The 18362-nt window shown below is 43.0% G+C and overlaps 1 protein-coding gene across 1 annotated transcript in view; it reads right to left on the bottom strand.

Moving 5' to 3' along the window:
• Zcchc4 (zinc finger CCHC-type containing 4) overlaps window positions 1-15546 on the bottom strand; it is a 39645-nt gene extending 24099 nt beyond the window's left edge. The window contains exons 1-5 of the mRNA XM_050150229.1: window positions 15417-15546; window positions 14538-14656; window positions 13674-13756; window positions 1747-2022; window positions 1261-1338 (exon numbers count right to left, since the gene is read on the bottom strand). Coding sequence (XP_050006186.1) covers window positions 1261-1338; window positions 1747-2022; window positions 13674-13756; window positions 14538-14656; window positions 15417-15540 — 680 coding nt within the window. The 5' untranslated portion in view covers window positions 15541-15546. The remainder of the gene's footprint in view (window positions 1-1260; window positions 1339-1746; window positions 2023-13673; window positions 13757-14537; window positions 14657-15416) is intronic.
• Window positions 15547-18362: the final 2816 nt, after the last annotated feature.

Genomic DNA, 18362 nt, shown 5'->3' with positions numbered 1-18362 from the left:
ATTTTATGCTTTAAGAATCTGCTTTGGGGGCTGGAGAGATGGCTCAGTGGTTAGGCGCATTGCCTGCTCTTCCAGAAGACCAGGGTTCAAGTCCCAGCACCCACATGGCACCTCACAACTCAGTTCTAAAGGATCAAGTTCCAAAGGATCTAACACCCTCACACAGACATACATGTAGGCAAAACACCAATGCACATGAAATAAAACCAAATAAAAAAATTAAATTAAAAAAAAAAAGACTGCTTTGGAGCTGCACAGATTGCCACTGTTTAAGAACACTTGTTCAGTTCCCAGCATCCACATGGTGGCTTACAACCATCCTTAATCCAGTTCTAGGAGATCTGATACCCTCTTCTGACCTCCCTGGGTACCAGACACACATATGATGTCCATATTACATGCAAAGAAACACTTATACATATAAATAATTTTCTAAACCTGCCTTATTTGCAGGGAGAGAAAGCATATTTAAGTCATATATCCTAACAAATACTGTAGCACTGATCAAACAGATACTATCAGATCTAAATGAAAGACGCAAAGCCTGATCCCTCTAATATATTCCACAATATGAGACAATAATAATTGTCTCATAAAGTCTCTATGAGGCAGTACTCAAACAATTACAGAAACTAAGAGGGACATTTCAACTCAGCCTACTCGGGCAGTGATGGACCTTGTACCATTTACACTGTAAGTCAGCACCGGGGTGCATCCCAACAGAAGTGCCATCCAGCGCTCACACAGCTATCTCTCACAAACACACCTGGCTTTCTAGCCCTCAGCCAAGACCTGCCTCCTCCGAGTTAGCCCTCCGGCCACTTGGGCTGCACCTAGGAAGCAGTGTGCACATCATCTGGTAAGACAGTATTTTTAAAATGTCTCATCACATGACCAAGATCTGAAGATGAAACAAAGTCCCAAAAATCTGACCACAATGAGGCAGTTCAGTTTACCTGGAAGTATTATTACATTAGAAAAGACTGTACATAGGAGAAGGCATCTCTAATTCTGAGTCACATACAAGGAGACACATTCCCAGAGGAGAGTCGGTGACACAGTAGTAAAAAAGAGAAACCAACTGCCAGCTTATGTGAGATCCCACAGGTTGCGTGTTGACTTTGCACGACCAACAAGATGTTCACAACCTACGACTACTGAGTGTTGGTTAAAGAGTGTGACAGGTTATGAATGGTTAGAGAGGAAAAATCACAGAAAGAAATGAAACAATAAAGAAGAGATATTATATTATAAACCTACCGAAAATCAATATCCAATAAGAGGCTTTTTGTGTTGGACTTTTCACCTGGTGCTGTCAGTCTGATGTGCTCGTGTAGCCTGAAGGAAGTAATGAAAACCAATCTAATAAGAAGCTACAAATGCCACAGACCATCATCAAACAAAACCCGTAGCTGTTCTTCTCCCATCTCAATGAAACATCCATTTCAATGAAACACTGCAGAGAATCTGGCCCAGTTTAGTTTTACAGATATTTTTTAAAGGGCAGAACTTTAACAGAGAAATCTAACATAAAACATTTCATTCTCAGATCGGAAAGCATCCACCCTACAACAAGCCTTCTCTCAAACGGGCTATGGGCTGCAAACCCTCTTAGAGGCCACACTTTCCATGTCCTCTTACATCCAGAGCTCACGCCTCACTCTGCACAGTACAGAACCACTTCATAGAACGTTTTGTAAGGATAACGTAGTGCTGCGAGGAGAACGCATATAAAGCGGACCATACCTTGGTGTTCCAACACACAGTACTCTTCTGAATCCGAGGGTAGCAAGGAGGCCCGCCAGAAACTGGCAGCTCCTATCTGTAAACAGGTACTGGGCGTGTGTCTTCTTGTTCTCCAGTGGATAGAGCAGCTGACTGGGCCTCCGGAGCTGGGTGATGGAGATGTCAGGCAACAGCTGGTGCTCACCATGCTCCCCCCAATCCACAGGTAACAGCAATTGTTGGCAACTTCGACAGAACTTTCTCTGAGTCAAGGGCAATTGAATAAAACTCAGGTACCTTCAAGATACAACCAAGGACATGGGGTGTGTGTTTTAACTTTGTTTTTGTTTATTAGGACAGTGTACTTTGCTAATCTTAGTTTCCACAAAGTATTCTTACTTCCCAAAAAGTATTGCATAAAGAAGCAAAAATGAGAAAAAGGATCCATGGAATGTTGGCCAGAATTTATGTCTGGCTGTATACCTCCAAAGTGGAAAAGAGTCAGCAATTTCATAAGAATTGAGATGCTCCAATTTAGTCACTGAATGAAGATCAATATCCATTTAAAATGTGAATATAATATATTACTCAAACAGTTTAGTAGTAATGGCAACTACTTGCACATTTAAATTTATTGACAAATCCATGTGCTCTAACTTTGACATGTTAAACAGTCTGGCTCAGTTGGCAGTCATTTTAAAATGAGAAATCAAAATCATTCTTCAAGTTCTTATGACATATTTAGCAAGAAAAATTACCTCCTAAAAGGAAAGATGTTCCGACCGAGCTCTCTGCTCTTAGCAGTACTGACACAGGCTGTCAGCAGCTCCTCCCCAGGCCAGCAAGGCAGGACCGAGAGCCTTTAAAAGGACTATTCGGAGCCAGCTGGGGCAGCACAGGTCTGCAACCCCAGCACCCACAAACCAAAAGAGGAAGACCATGAGTCCCAGGCCAGCCTGGACTAAATGGTAAACCAGTCTCAGAAACCAGAAATTGGGTCAGTACTGGATACCCTGCTTATTGTTTTCAAATGTGATTCCAGAGTTACTACAGTTCTTTTCTTTCTTCAATGTATTAAAGATTATTGAAGAAACCAGTCATTATATCTTAAAGGCTGACGGTTTTTATATATGTGACACCAGTTACAAAATCAGAGTAAGAACACAAGAAGAAAAGGAATGAGCAGCAGGTGTGAGCGGCACTGTGCTACGGGGTTCGTGCATCCGGCAAGTCAATGGTTCAGTTGGGATCTGCATGGCAGAAGCTATAAAAGAGGAACCCAGAGAGCACTAGAACTTCTTAAGCTGTTTCACTCCAAAGGCCCCAAGGCAGTGGCGAGTATTCTAAACAGTTACAGCAAGAAATCAGCTGCTGCCTACAACCAAAATGTCTCTAGCCCCTGCTAAGGGCTCCTCTGACAGCTTCATTCATGACTACAAAGAAGAAAGAGATGAGGAAACTTCAGAGTGACACATAGTAAGGTCAGCAAGGAAGGACCCTAAGGCACAGATGGCCAGTGGGAAGTCTAGCAGAGCCTTCAGCAGCCCTGGTGTGAAGTCACCATGGCTGCCTCTCCACCAGTGATGGACTCATGTGATGGAGGAAAGTCATTGGTTAATTAAATAAAGAAACTGTCTTGGCCCATCTGATAGGGCAGAAATTAGATAGGTAGAGTAAACAGAACAGAATGCTGGGAGGAAGAGGAAGTGAGCTCAGAAATCATGCAGCTCCTCTCAGAGCCAGAGGCAATGAAGCAAGCCGCCAGGTCAGACATGCTGAATCTTTCCCTGTAAGACTTGTGCTACACAGTTTATTAGAGATGGGTTGATCGGGATATGAGAATTAGCCAGTAAGGGCTAGAGCTAATGGGCCAAGCAGTGTTTAAAAGAATACAGTTTGTGTGTTGTTATTTTTGGGCATAAGCTAGCCAAGCGGCCAGGAGCCGGGCTGTGGGAAGAGGCCCGCAGCTCCCTCAACACTCATGGAGTCCAGATTTACCATCTGACCCTCCAAAACCTGACAAAACACACAAAAGTTTTCAGATACTGTACAACTGACCCCCCCCCCCCAGGACAGTGACTGGAGGAAACAGGGAGGGAGGGAGCAGCTGACCGCACATCGCCTGGAAGGGGTGAGCGGACCACGACTGAAGTAGCTACACGGTCCCCAGAAGAACTTTGCACCTATGTGAAAAGATGAACATGGCTACACATGCTGTTTATTAACTCTAGCACTGCGGGGAGTGGGACAGCAAAGACAGGCAGGTCCCTCACAAAAATGATAAGGAGTCAACTTCCACGAAGGAAGGCTCGAGACTGACATCTTCCTGAGGAACACCTGATGCCTTCCCCTAGCTATTCTTAGCTTTCATCTGCTGGAGTTTCCAGTCAACCTAATTAGACACAATAATGGGTGGGACAGGGAACATTAAAATCTCCTTGATCGCAGTCAGCATTGTCATATATGCATAAGGTCCTTAGAAAATCTTCAGAAAGGCTGCTGAACTAGTAAGCAAATTTCTCCAGGCTGCAGAGCAAACGCTGATGTAGAAAGTTAACTGTACTGTTGCAGACTACAACACCATGGCGTTGGTCATGTGCAGAAATAGACAAATACACAAACCAAAAGAACAGGAGGGGAAGAATTCAACAGTATCTTGCTTCCCCACATGCGCTTCAATGAGGTGGTCCACAGCACTATGCTTTAAGCAACGATCGGATTCTGCCGCCCTTCTAAGCTCTAGGCAACAGTTAGCAATTACTGCTAGAACTCACCAACTGAAACACTGGCAGGTTTTAGATAAGCTAGCTAATATTGATCTTAATATCACAAAAGGGAACAACGAACCAGTGTGCCTTACAGTGCAGAAGGAGAAGTAAAAGTAGGAAGGCCAAATCTATAAGAAATCATCTAAAAGCTGGCTGTAGCTACTTCGAGCAAGGGCAGTTCTTTGTGAAGCCTCGGGACTATTTGCGTCTCCTGCCTCAGACAGGTGTTTTCAACTGAGATGTAATTCGCATGCCACACAATCCACCAGTTGCTGTGTAGTCAAGGAATGGCAGGTAGGGTGTTTAAAAGTCATGCTACAATGCCATGGTCTAATTCCAGATCATTTTCATCACCACCAAAAGAAACCTCTCCCCATTGGCAGCTGCTCCCCATTACCCCATCCCCAGCCTTGGCCACCAGTAACCTACTTCTAGTCTCCAGGAATTTGCCTACCCTAGACAGGTCACATAAATGGAATCATGGAGTAGCTACATACAGACTCTTATGTAAAACTTTTAAATAAAAGTCTTTTGCTTCAAAATGGAAACTACTTTGACTTTCAGCCAAATGGATACATAAACAAGTCCTGCCAAGGGGGCTATTATGGCACTGAAGCAAGTCACAGACTCTCAGAGCAAAAGTGGCTGTTAAGTTGGGAGCATAGCCCCCAGGTCTGAGAGTTGTATTGGTCTGGACTCCAAATCCCAGTGGTCAGGACCACTCCCACAGGGTATTTAAGCAAGCTCCCAAAGGAGAAACACAGGGTCTCTTTTCCTTGCTCCTGGTGGTCGAGCTAGCGGCCTCCTGGTTCCTGCTCTGGGCCACCTGAGAGCACAGGAATCCCATTAAACCTGGATATATTTTAATTTGGCTTGTTGTGATTTGGCTTGATTGGGATTTTTTGGGCCAGCAGAGAGCTCGCATTAGGAAAAATTCCTAACAGTGAGGACTATGTCCGCAACACAACACAAGAGGAAAGGACAGACGAGAGAGAGACTAGGAGTCAGCTGCGGAGCGGAGGCTTTGCTACGGAATAGTGCATAGGCAAACATATAGAACCTAAAACCCAAGTAAAAGATTTCTAAGACATATTCAAAAGATTCAAAGGTAACTAAAGAAAAAAAATCAACTAAAATGAAAGTAATAAAACACAAGGAAGAAACAGATGGCCTTCTCTCGTTTCACAGTGATGAAAGTCAGAGAAAGGATTAGACACGGCATCCAAAAATACAAAGAGGACAAGCAAGATGACTTATTAGATATAGCACTTGCCACAACAACCTGGTGACTCAAGTCCCATCTGCAGGGTTCACAAAACCACACTGGAAGGGGAGAACCAACTCCCAGAAGTTGTGCCTCGACCTCTCTACCTGTGCTGCGGTTCATATGCACCTGCACTTACACACATAACATACAACAAAGTTTCCAAGGTGATAGAAAAATATAAAAGACACACCACCGTGCCCCAAAAGGAGAACACATAAACTGCAATATAAAGAGAACAAGCAGAATTAGACAACAAAACCCAGGGCATGCAGACTGATACAACAGGACAGCCAAAAATGGGCTGATTCACCATGACAACAAAATCCAAGCAACTTATTCCAATGCCAGTGGTGCCTGGGCTTGAGATTGCCAGATGACAAACAAGCAGGAGCAGCAGGCCTTGGCCCTGTCTTTCCGAGCAGGTGGCACCTGCTTAGCGAGGAGCTTGTAGTGCATCCTAGAGTAGGGTGCACTGGACAGTTTACCTCCTGATGGAGACCATGTGTCAGAGTGGGGAGGGAGTCTTGAGCCCCAGAGGATGGCGAGTTTGGGGCTGGGCTATACAGATGATCATCAACTGTGCTCCACGCCAGTAAGGAACACAGGAGTGGGTAGAATTTGCTCTGTGACTATAAAAACCACTGCTTTGTGCCAAAGTGGACTCTGAACATCAGCTGTGTGAGTATAAGAGTTTGTCTGGGCTGGCACGGGTTCTGGAGGAAGGAACTGCAGGAAGCCCAATACTTGGAGTACCAATAGTCTGCTTTCAATACTGGAGTCTCTTGACTTCATTATTGTAGGGTTGGGGCCTGTTTCTCACAATCATGCTATCAAAAAAAGTGCATCACTCTGAATCAAAGCAAAATCTAAAATGTTATTTCATCACATATTTTACATTTTGTTTTAGCTCATGGATGCTATTGAGATTGGACGGGTATCTTCTGTCAGTTGAGATGGAACTCAACTATATGCTCACATGAAAGCGTGATCCCAGTTCCTAACCCATCACATATTTAAGTACTGCACTCACTTGAATCCCAGTGAAGGATTGTCTGCCCTCAAGCCACGGCTTAGCATGAAGGCACACTACCACGCAGGCACATTTGGTACTGGAGATGAATGCACTCGCCAACCACAACAAACATAGGCTTTATAAAAGATGCCTGAGACAGTTCGTGTGATCATCAATTTGATAGCATCTGCAATCAAGGAAACAAGCCTCCAGGCAGAGCTATGAAGGACTACCTTGATTAGGTTAACTCAGGTGGGAAGAGTGCCCGAATAAAGGGCACCACCCTTCCCTGGGCTTGTGTCCTGCACTGCACAAAAAGGAGAAAGCTCACAGAGCACCAGCACTCGCTGTTTCCTGAGACAGACATAAGTGACCAGCTGCCTCAAGCCCTGGCCCCCACGACATCCTTGCCACGATGGACCACACTCTCAAACTGTGAGCCAGAATAGTCCTCTCTCCTTTAGGTTGCTTTTGTCAGGGTACTGAGCACAGCAACAGCAAGAGAAAAACAATCCCACATGCAGATGAAGTGTGAGATGTTCAACCAGATTCTGATACTCAATTGAACTACCTACCACACAAGGGAACAGCCAGCTGATGGCTGAAACCATGAATTCTCTAGAAAGGTAAGTGTGGTGGTTTGAACGAACTGTCCTCCATAAGTCTCAGGCATCTGAATACTTGGTACCCAGTTGGTAGCCTTAGGTGGGGCCTTGCTAGAGTAAGTATGTTACTGGGGGCTGGCTCTGAGGTTTCAAGATTCATGCCAGTTGGTGCTCTCTACTTCCTGCTATGGCTCAAGATAAGAACTTTCCACTGTTCCTGCTACCAAAGGGTCCGCCATCATGGACTCAATTCTCTGGAACGTAAGCCCAATTAAATGCTTTCTTTTATAATGTTGCCTTTATCCCAACAATAGAAAAGCAGCTAATGTAGGAATGCAATAGTGGGCAGGCAGGACAATTCACTCACTGAGAGTAACTAATATCAAAAGAAACAAAGCACACTACTGTCTGCACCCTGATAGCTTCCTTGATTTAAAGCTCCCCAAACTAATCTTCAGAGGCCCCTGCAGCCATCTTGATGCAAGACAAACAGATCTTACATTTCTTTTGTGTCTCGTGACCACAACATCATCATTCACTTACACCGTTTTAAATTTAGCATTCGGGCTGGTTTCTGAAGTTTGAGAGAAGAAGGAACAGGAGCCGGAAGCTCTCGGGATTACTCAGCTCCTGCCTCCTGTTTACTGCACATGCCCTGAGGGAGAGGAAATTTCATTCTGCCCGCATGGCTCAGCATGATTCACAAATTGCAGGCTAGCATTTTGAAATGTCATTTTTATTGATCTCCATTTGATGTTCCATTTGCCTTTCCTGGAGTACACAAATTATGTTTATGGCATTTGTCTAACAGCAGACCTTGAAAATCTAAGTTTAAATGAGTTCTAAAAAAAAATAACCAAATGAAATATCAACCAAGCAAAATTATCTGGATGCACATAAATTAACACTGATCTCCACATTCAGATTTATCGTCCTCTCAGACTTCATAGGTCGTAATAAGTATGGAAGTACACCATATAATAGAATATTAACACATTTTAAAGCATAACAGGCAGCTAAAAACTATAAAGAAAAGCAAATCTCAGGCACAAAATGTAAATCTGTCAGCTGAGCATCTATGAAATATAACATGATTCAAAGACCATGTTATAAAAAATGCTTATCAAATACCATTTCATAAACTAGAAATCTGTGCAATATTCCCAGGCCCACAACAAAAACTGGATAACAAAGATCTGCTCATCTTTACTGCATCATCTTTCTCTAACAACACGAGTCAGCTGGGAATCACGGTCCATGTCTATAAGACCAGCTCTTGGGGGGTTAAAGCTGGAAGATTGTAAGTTCGAGGCTAGCCTGGGCTACAGACCAAGACCTTATCTAAAAAAGAAAAAAGGCAGTAGGAAGCTCTTTCTACTTACACTGAGACTATGGTTGTGTTCTATCCTAAGTATCAAGTTTAAATATAATTTACGCTTGCAATATTGTTCTTTAATAAGCTAATTTACAGATGAGTTGACATGATTAAATTACTAAATTAGTAAACAATTACAATCTCAAGAATATATCACCCCTAGGTTCATTTATATACAAAAACAAACTCCTAATCTCAACATGAAGGCATATTAAAGGAACAGGTAATCCACCAAGCTTTGACTTTAAAAACGCCAAGATTTCAACATGATCTATCTTAAGGTAAATCTTAGAAGAATGACCTATCCAGAACTTTACTCCACACAGCATATAACAAAACATTGGAGCATCGACTAGACAGTCATGCAGTGAAATCAATTCAGCCTCTATGAATTTCCCAAACCGATTAGATGCTACGTCTTCACGGTGTGCGGGTCAGCCAATGCATGAGTCAGCAGTAATGTCCTCGCTTTCCTGAGCACCTAAGTCTCTCAACAGAGTGAGCTGACACTCACTTAAGGCATTCTTCATACTCCGCATCTTTGTATCTATACCAGTGTAAGCGCACACACACATTGGCTCCAATGGCAGCACTCTGTTCTCTTTGAACTCTTAACGAATACCTGCTGTATGAACAAATGACTGGAGGGACAGGGGTTATGGGTCATATATGGTTTAAGATGCTGAAGATAATTTTACCAAAACATACTCTCAAGAGATCAGCATAAAACAGATGAAATTACTGCCGTCTACCCTTCCCTCCCCGATACCAAATAGCTTTTTGGAAATTCAATAATTCATATTTTAGCCAATTTTATAGATTAATTATACATTTTAAAAATTTATTTAACAGGAGCCAGAGAAATGGCTCAATAGTTAAGGACACTTCTTGTTGTTACAGAGGACCAGGGTTTGGCTCCCAGGACCTAAATGATGGCTTAGAAACATCTATAACTATGGTTCCAAGAAATCTAATACCTTCTTTTGGCCTCCTTAGGCATTAGGGACACACATGGTGAACATTCATACATGCAGGCAAAATACAAACATAAGAGAAAATAAATCTAAAATCAGATTTTAAAAAACTCCTTATCAGCCAGGCATGGTGGAATACACTTTATCCCAGCACATGGGAGGCAGAGGCAGGTGAATTACTGTGAGTTTGAGGCCAACTGGTCTACAAAGCAAGTTCCAGAACAGTTAGGGTTGTTACACAGAGACAGCCTGTCTCAAATAACCAAAATAAAATATTCTTCATCAGGTCTTTAACTTAAACATAATTAAGTGGTGGGTGCTTGCCTTGAATACATGAGGCATGTGCAAAAAATAACTCCCACACTCTGGCAGTACGAGGATGAGAACGGACTCCACTTATGCAGAGAAAAGGATCATCTAGATCTCCTTGGGGTCTAACCATGTCACCAACATCCTGATGTGGCATGAAAACACGCTTAACAGACAAAAATGGCTGACAGCAGAGCACAAAACTAAATACATATTATTATCGCAATATTAATATGCGATATAAAAGCACATTTTAGTGTCAGTTCTAATGTGCGCCACCCCTCCCCCCATGGTTGTGCTGATGAAAATGTCCTAAATAGAAGAACTCTGGCCTGGAGCTTAAAAGGACTGTTATCTGGTAAACAGAGAACTACAGGGGGTTTCTGTTTACAAGAACCTCCCTTAAACCAATTTGCCCCCAAAGGTCAACAACCTTGGGCAAAGGCATCCAGTCCTGGTCAGTCAGCTCCAAGACCCCACCCTTCTGACTGTCATAAAATCCTCTTGCTTTTCCACCATTTTGCTCCTCTCTGCCTCTCTTATAAACCTTTCTTTCTACCCATAGAGTGGTACAGCTTGGTGGTTTCACTGAGGAAAATAAAAGCCAGCACCAAATCCTACCCGGCTGCAAAAGGGATGGGCTGTCGGGCAGAAAGCGCAGGCCATGCTTTTCTACTTCCCAAACCATCGATACTCTGTTTCCTACAGCTACGATAATCACATCCTGACATACCTTTGTCTCCTATCTATACAGGGAATCATTTCAGTCACGAATCACTATTTTCTTTCATGTCTAAAATGACACTTTGAATCAGAGAGGCAGAAAGCATGAATCATGGTTCAGTTATCCTGACTGGATGAATGTCAAGTTACTTCATGGCTCCAAGCCTCTAATTTCCACCAAGTGTGGCCACCTTGGCGAGACTGAAAGTCATCCCAGGGGCACTGCTGAGCACCAGCCTCACAAGTGCTCACTCACACTCACTCACACTCACTTCCGTCCAACATTTCTCACTGTTGCCTGAGCTCCTACCCAGGAAACAGACCCCTCTGGTTAAGTACTAAAGTTATCTTAGAAAGGCATCCTCTACCACAAGCTTTAATGTCTAAGAAAGCTCAGGAAAGATATTTTATTTACCTGTTCACTCATTGTGGTTTGGGTTGGGTTAGCTTTATTTTGTTGAAGAAGGATCTCTCTTCTTTACCCTGGCTGGCTTGGTACTCCCTACATAGATAGACCAGGCAGACCTGAAACTCACGGAGAGCACCACCTACCTCTGACTCCCAGTGCTGGGATTAAAGGATTTATAACTACCCTCAGTTTCAAACAAGATATTTTAAACAGGCCACAGGACTCTCTTGCACTTGGTCAGAATAAGGCCTCACACTGCTGAATGCTGAAGCCTGGGTAGCAGAAGGAAGCACCATAAATGAAAACCTGTCTGTTATCAGTAAACTGTCAATCAGACGTGGCTTCCTGGACAGCTTCGCCCAGCACATGCAGCACTATGCTGAAGAATCAGGGCAGAAAGGAATTCTTGTCACAGGTTTCCTACGGAAATAAGTCAGTGAATTCCAATGCATCCAATAACATTTTAATAATGCCAGTTTTAAAATGTTTATAGCTTCACCCATAATCCTGTACTTGAGAGCCAGAGGCTCACAGAATGTAAGATCAAATCCAGGTAAAGCTATAATATAGTAAGATTCTATCGCAAAACAAAACACACACACACACACACACACAGAAAGAGAGAGAGAGAACACACAATGGCTAGGGCTGGAAAGATGTTTCATCTGTTAAGAAAGGACACTGCTCTTCCAGTGTACCCGGGTCCAGTTCCCAGCATGAATATGGAGGCTTAAAATCATCTCTAATTCCAGCTCCAGGGAAGTCAACGCCCTTTTCTGGCCTCTACAGGCACCAGGCATGAATATGGTGCACAGATACACATGAAGGCAAAACACTCATAAAAATAAATCAAATTTTTAAGCTCATGGCTAAACACAGGCTTTGCAAAATACAGCCATGGAGCTGCTCAAGGTCTCAAGGACAAGTGAGAGCTCAAGTTCATCAAGAGCAAGGGAACAAATATCAATACCAACACAAGTCAGGAATTGTGCAACATATTAGAGGCCACAAGGAAAGCAGAAGCCAAGGACTGAGCCTACTCTGCTGTCTCCTCCCTCAATAAATCTTCATAACACACATACACACTTACACATACACACACTCACACTCACAGAACAAAAGTACTTGAATAGATAATTCTCCAAAGAAATCACAAATTCCAATATGCACATGAAATAACATCAGTACTAATTAGGGAAATAAAAATCAAAACCACAACATAGCTCTTCTCAACTACTAGGACGACAATCCTGAAAACGAGAAAGCAGTGCCTGTGCTCCAAGCTGAACACTTCCCTAAAAGCTGGGTGGGCCTGTGTCCCATGCACTTCTATTCACAGAGCCCCTAGGGGAAGACAGCGGGCGGGGAGAGCAGAATCCCTGGAAGCTTGCAGACAAACTAGCCTGGTCCACAAAGCAGTGAACACAACAGACCCCACCTCGAGCAAACTGAGGACACCTCTTCAAGATGTCCTGTGACCTCAAGGTGCCTGTTGTGAAACCTGCTCTTGTACACCCCCCCCCAACAAACACACAACACTAAAAATCATAATAATATAGCTACAGTGTAATTTAGAGCTACATCACTTGCCTCCCACACACAAGACCTGTGGTGTTTGATCTCCAGCATCACACAAGAAAAGTAAATGTTAGCAAGACAGTGGTGGTGCACACCTTTAATCCTGGCACTTGGGAGGCAGACACAGGTGGCTCTCTGTGAGTTCTGTGGTCTACAGAGTAAGTTCCAGGACAGCCAGGACTACACAGAGAAACCGTCTTGAAAAAAAAAAAAAAAACAACAACAACAAAAAAGGAAATGTTAGCAAGAACGTGGAGAACCTCTATCCCAATGCTGACAGGGACATTAAACTGTTCTCAGCCACTGTGGAAGAGTTTGGCAGCTCCTCAAAAAGAATAGCAACCACACGACCAAGCACCCATATCCACTGGAAAGACATGAAAACACACACTTTGTATGTCTGTGCTCACTGAAGCACTATTCACGACAACGTGCAAACAAGTCAGTGCCATCAAGAGATGGGTGGGCTTTCGGAATGTGGTTCATTCATGCGGTGAAGTTCTAGTCAAAAGAGAAAGCTTTGTCCCATGCTGTAATGTGAATGTGCCTTGGAAACATGCTAAATGTAAAAGTCATAGATATCAAGAACAAATACTGTACTATTCCACTCATATGTACCCAGAATAATCAATTTCATAGCAACAAAAAGTGGGTAAGAAGTCACCAAGGTTTGGGGAGGCGGAATTAGGAGTTACTGCTTCATAGTGACAGAATTTCTGTCTGACTAGATAAAAACGTTTAGGAAACAGCAGTCATGGTTGCACACATCGTGAATGCAATCGAATCCAGTGAATTGCACACACACCAGTGATTCAAGTGGAAAGCCTTGTGTTGAAAATAAATAAAGGAAAGCTAAAAGGAACAGAAAAAATAAAAGTAACATTATTGCCAAAATGATAAAAAAAAAAAAAAGACATCACACCAATACCTTTCTATGCACTGTGCTCGGGACAGAGGGGGCTGATATTTTTGGTTATGAGCTTCTCGGGCAGCAAGTCTAGCTTCTGACAACTGAAAGAGAGAGCAAACCGTATTTAGTCATTTATTTATTTATTTATTTATTTATTTATTTATTTATTATCAGGAAGGTGGAACACACCACCACCCCTTGTTAGCTTAAGACTTCCCAGTTTCCAGAGCTCTTGAGAAATAAATGATTACAGTTTTCTAATATTCTTGTTAACAAAAGTAGAAGTAACTTTAACCCCAGCACTGAGTAAGCAGAAGTAGGCAGATCTGATATTTGTTAGTTCAAAGCCAGCCTGGTCTACATTGTGAGTTCCAGGACAGCCAGGGCTACACAGAGAAACCTGTCTCAAAAATAAAATAAAATAGAAGTTAAAATAGAGGCTGACTACTCAAACTCTTTGCTTTTGAGACAGTAACACAACAAAGTTCAGAGACAAGTAATAACTCCAATGCCCAGAATTAAGAAAAAAAAATCCAAAGTGTGGATTTTCTTCCCTCTTAAAAGTATTTATCTTGGGGCTGGAAAGACGGCTCAGCAGTTGAGATCAAATACTACTCTAAGACCTGAGTCTGTTCAAAGCACCCACATCAGGAGGCTCACAACTGCCTGTAACTCCAGTTCTAGAGAATCCCAACACCTCCTCTGACAGCCATGGGCATCTGCACACATTTGAACATACCCATAAATAGGCACATAAACACACAGTTAAAATCTTAAAAAATAGTGTATTAAAATTAACAAAAGATATTATTTTATATAATGTTTAAACTGTATGTTTATTGGTTCATTCTCAATAAATCTGGCCAAAAGATGTTATCATACCTTTTCATCTTCCCATTGAAAAAAATTACAGTCTTTTCTATCTCTACAGGCTGAGCAGGCATAAAACTTCCGTGTTTCTTCCTTCCCTTGGCTCACTTTTACAAAAAGAAGAGTGGGCCCTAGTTTCAGAACAGGAAGGAAAAAGAAGCGTCAAGCAGCAGTCTACAAATTATTTTGCAGAAAATTTACTTAGGCATTATACATAATTTATAATTCAATGCACTGTTCTCTGTGATAAACTTTATTCAGTTGTAACATTGATGCACTAGAATATTAGTATCCCTCCAGAAAGAAAATGCTTGCTGTCTACATTATTAAAGACACCAGCTTGGGTCCATAATGAAAGTAGACTTAAAGGAACAGACTTGGATAAACAAAGGGAAAATCCCAGAGAACTTCAGGGAGTATCAAAACTGGGGACGACTGCGGGTGTCTTTTCGGTGAAAACCTACGCTTTACAGTTGGACAATGCCTCTTTCTCCAAGAGAAAAAGCTGATTTGACTTCCCTTTTGTCGTTGTTGTTTTTGTTCATTCTAACTCAAAAACAAACCATCAAAAACCTAACAAACAAACAAATGAAATTCCCCTAAGAACTTGTCTACGGGAATCCTTCAGTCCCTTGCAGCCTTCATTCTGCTTACTCCCTACCCCGCCCCCCAAAGCAGAGATGTTAACAGCTCTGGAGCCAGAGCGCCAACAGCCAGGACTTTTCTAGGGGTTTCTTAAACACACGGAAAAACACTTTCTGAAAACGGGTGGTGCTCAAGCATCACACAAGGTGAGGAAGAGGGACAGAGAAAAGCCTTTTCTCTTCCACAGTCCAGTCCTAAAGTGTCTTTGGCGCCAGCCGGCCAGGCTGAGCACATACACCGACCCACCGTGTGGGCACATCGGGGCGGGAGCCGCGGGGTCCGAGGGGAGCGACAGTTCCACCCCGGACGCCCTGCGCCCCGTGCTGCCTTCTCCCTCCACCGGCTCAAGACAGGCCATGGGCGCCGCCATCTTACCGCCGCCGTCCCAAAAGCCTCAGTCCCAACCGAGGAGGCGGAGAAAGAGCGCCGCCGCTGCGCCAGGGACCCACAGCGCCCCGCGCGACCTGGAGGAGCCAAGCGTCGGACCCAGAGAGCCTGGGGGAGGGAGGGGGCTGGTCAACCTGTGCCAAGACCTATAACCAGGAGAAGAGATGACTTTTTCTTTTTCTTTTATCTTGTCTTTTTCTTTCCTTTCTCCCCTCTCTCTCTCGTGATTTTTTGTTTTGTTTTGTTTTTCTGTTTTTATTTTTTTATTTATTTTATTTTTTTTTTTGAGTTAGGGTTTCTTTGTGTAATAGCCCTCACTGTCTAGGAGCTCGCTCAAGTAGACCAGGCTGGCCTTGATCCACCTACCTCTGCCTTCCAAGTGCTGAAACTAAAGGCGTGCCCCACAACTGCGAGTTGAATCTTTAGAACAAAAATTTGATTCGATGATAGAGTCAAAAGGCCAACAAAGAGCTAAAACAATAGCTGAACTAGCAAACAGCTCAGCAGCTCTGCTGCGTTTTACAAACCACAGTACCACTAGCCTCTTCTTTTGTTTTGTGACAGGGTCTCATGTAGCTCAGGCTAGCCTCCAACTCCTCAGAGTATGACCTTGAACTCCTGATCTTCTGCCTTCACCTCCCTAACACTGGGATTACTAGCTCGTGTCACCAGGCCTGGAGCTAACCTAACATTTAAGTTGTACTTGATTATTGGATTCCCACTGATATTTGTACATCAGTAAAAGAATGTCCCCATTTGCCAGTGGCAATTTTTCTAGGAGAATAACAAATAATACACAGTTTTTATAACCTCTAGTTTAACTTAGTTTGGCAAACTTGCAGGATATGAGATTGACATTACAAAAAGATCATCTAAACATATCATTTAGAATACTATTCAGAATTCCCAAATAAATAGAGTGTGTATGTCTAATATGCACAGATCTCAGAGCAGAAAACTAGAACATGTTGCTGAAAAAAAGTCAAGAAAGATCTAGATAAATGTGAGAGCACTGCCTGCTCATTAAGTGGGCCACAAACATGGTCCAGATGCCAGCTCCTCCCAGGTTCAATGCAGACTGATTTAGTGCAGTTTGAAAGCATGATTCTGAAATGTACAGGAAAAGTCAAAGAAATGGCTAAAACAGTTTTGAAAGAAAGTACCAGAGGGGAAGAAATTAGTCTATACAATTCCAAGCATGGTGGGAGTCATAATCAAGACTCACACACACACACACCATCTGATTGTGAATAAAACTGTCAAACATGGCATTTTGTAGTATCCCTAACACGGCACACACACACACACACACACACACACACACACACACACACACACAAAACTCAACAAAGGTTGATCTGGAGTAAGGTGTATGAGGAGGTGTAAAAAGATAATGCAGGCTTCAAAAAATAATGCGGTTTTCTTTTCTGATGAAAAACTTTGGGGAGAAAAAAAAACCATGCCTTATGATTAGGCACACAGTTGGTCACCAGTTCACAACAGGCAGGTTTGTTCTCTAAGAATTGTGCCACTTGGGGATTTTGTCACAGAAACGTTAGATTCAACACAACTGGGGAGGCTGCAATATCACCAAGGCCCTAGTTTTCTAGAATTTTTGTTGTGTGTATCCCATCAATGACTGGAATGTTGTTATGAGAAGTTAACTACGATTGATTGACTGTATGAATATTGGTTGAGGGGGTTATAATCATTAGTAAGTTATGATTGTTTTTATTGCCTAATAGTGTCTTTAGTTCATACTGGAAAATCCTGTGTGCAGAGAGATACACTGATCGCCTTGGGAGGATTCTGATGGAAAAACTGAAAAGAGACCTGAGCGCTGGAATGGACTCTGGCCATGTGTCCCATCATTCAGAGTGGAATCCTAAAGCTAAGACCCAATGAATTCAGAAACTCTTCCCACAAAGGCTCTGGACAAAGCAGTGAACTCCTTGTAGCACCAGGAAGTCTAGCCCATCGTCCTTAGAGAATTACAATCCCTAAATCTCCTTCAAAAACCATGAATAAAGCCGAATCATGGGGCTGGAGAGATGGCTCAGAGGGTAAGAGCACTGACTGCTCTTCCAGAGGTTCTGAGTTCGATTCCCAGCAGCCACATGGTGCCTCACAACCATCTGTAATGAGATCTGATGCCTTCTTCTGGTGTGCAGTCACACATGCAGGCAGAACACTATATACATAATAAATATATATTTTTTTAAAAAAAAAAAAAGCCAAATCATTTTGTAGAGGATGTCTTACCGTTTTCTCTATTTTCTGGTAGAAGGAGGTTGGTCCTGTCCCTCACAACCAGTGTCAGTGACACTGCAATCATCATGGTGGAGGTGTGTAGCCACTGCTGTGGCACCCTTTTCCAGTCAAGGCCCATACCTGGGCTGCATTCTCTGCCATAGGTAGCTCTGCCTGTTAGCCTCCCTCAAGTCTTCTAGGTTCTTGGGAGAATGTGGTCTCCTCAGAAGTCTTTGCTTTACTACCCCAATCTCAGATCTGAGCCCTGATTCCCTGCTGAGTTGGCCAGGAAGCCCCCTATATGCCTTTTCTCTGCCTTCCCTCTGCAGCTCTGAAGAGCTCCAACTGTGGAAACTTGACTGGGAAGACATGGGACCCAAAGGAACTATGGGAGACTTCTGAGACCTTTGGAAACAGTGACAACACCGAAGAGCTACACACCCTGGAATTGTCACCTTCTTGGGAGCTATCAAGACTCACTGAGCTTTTTGCGGTTGTGTTTTGACTGTTTTGTTTTGTTTTGTTTTTTGTTTTTGTTTTTTTTTTTTTTTTTTT

Source organism: Alexandromys fortis, unplaced genomic scaffold, assembly GCF_014885135.2.
Source record: "Alexandromys fortis isolate MF-2015 unplaced genomic scaffold, M_Fortis_MF-2015_v1.1 scaffold_0, whole genome shotgun sequence".
In the NCBI taxonomy this organism is placed as follows: domain Eukaryota; kingdom Metazoa; phylum Chordata; class Mammalia; order Rodentia; family Cricetidae; genus Alexandromys; species Alexandromys fortis.
Note: the sequence above shows the minus strand (reverse complement) of the source record. Positions and strands in the feature narration are given on the sequence as shown.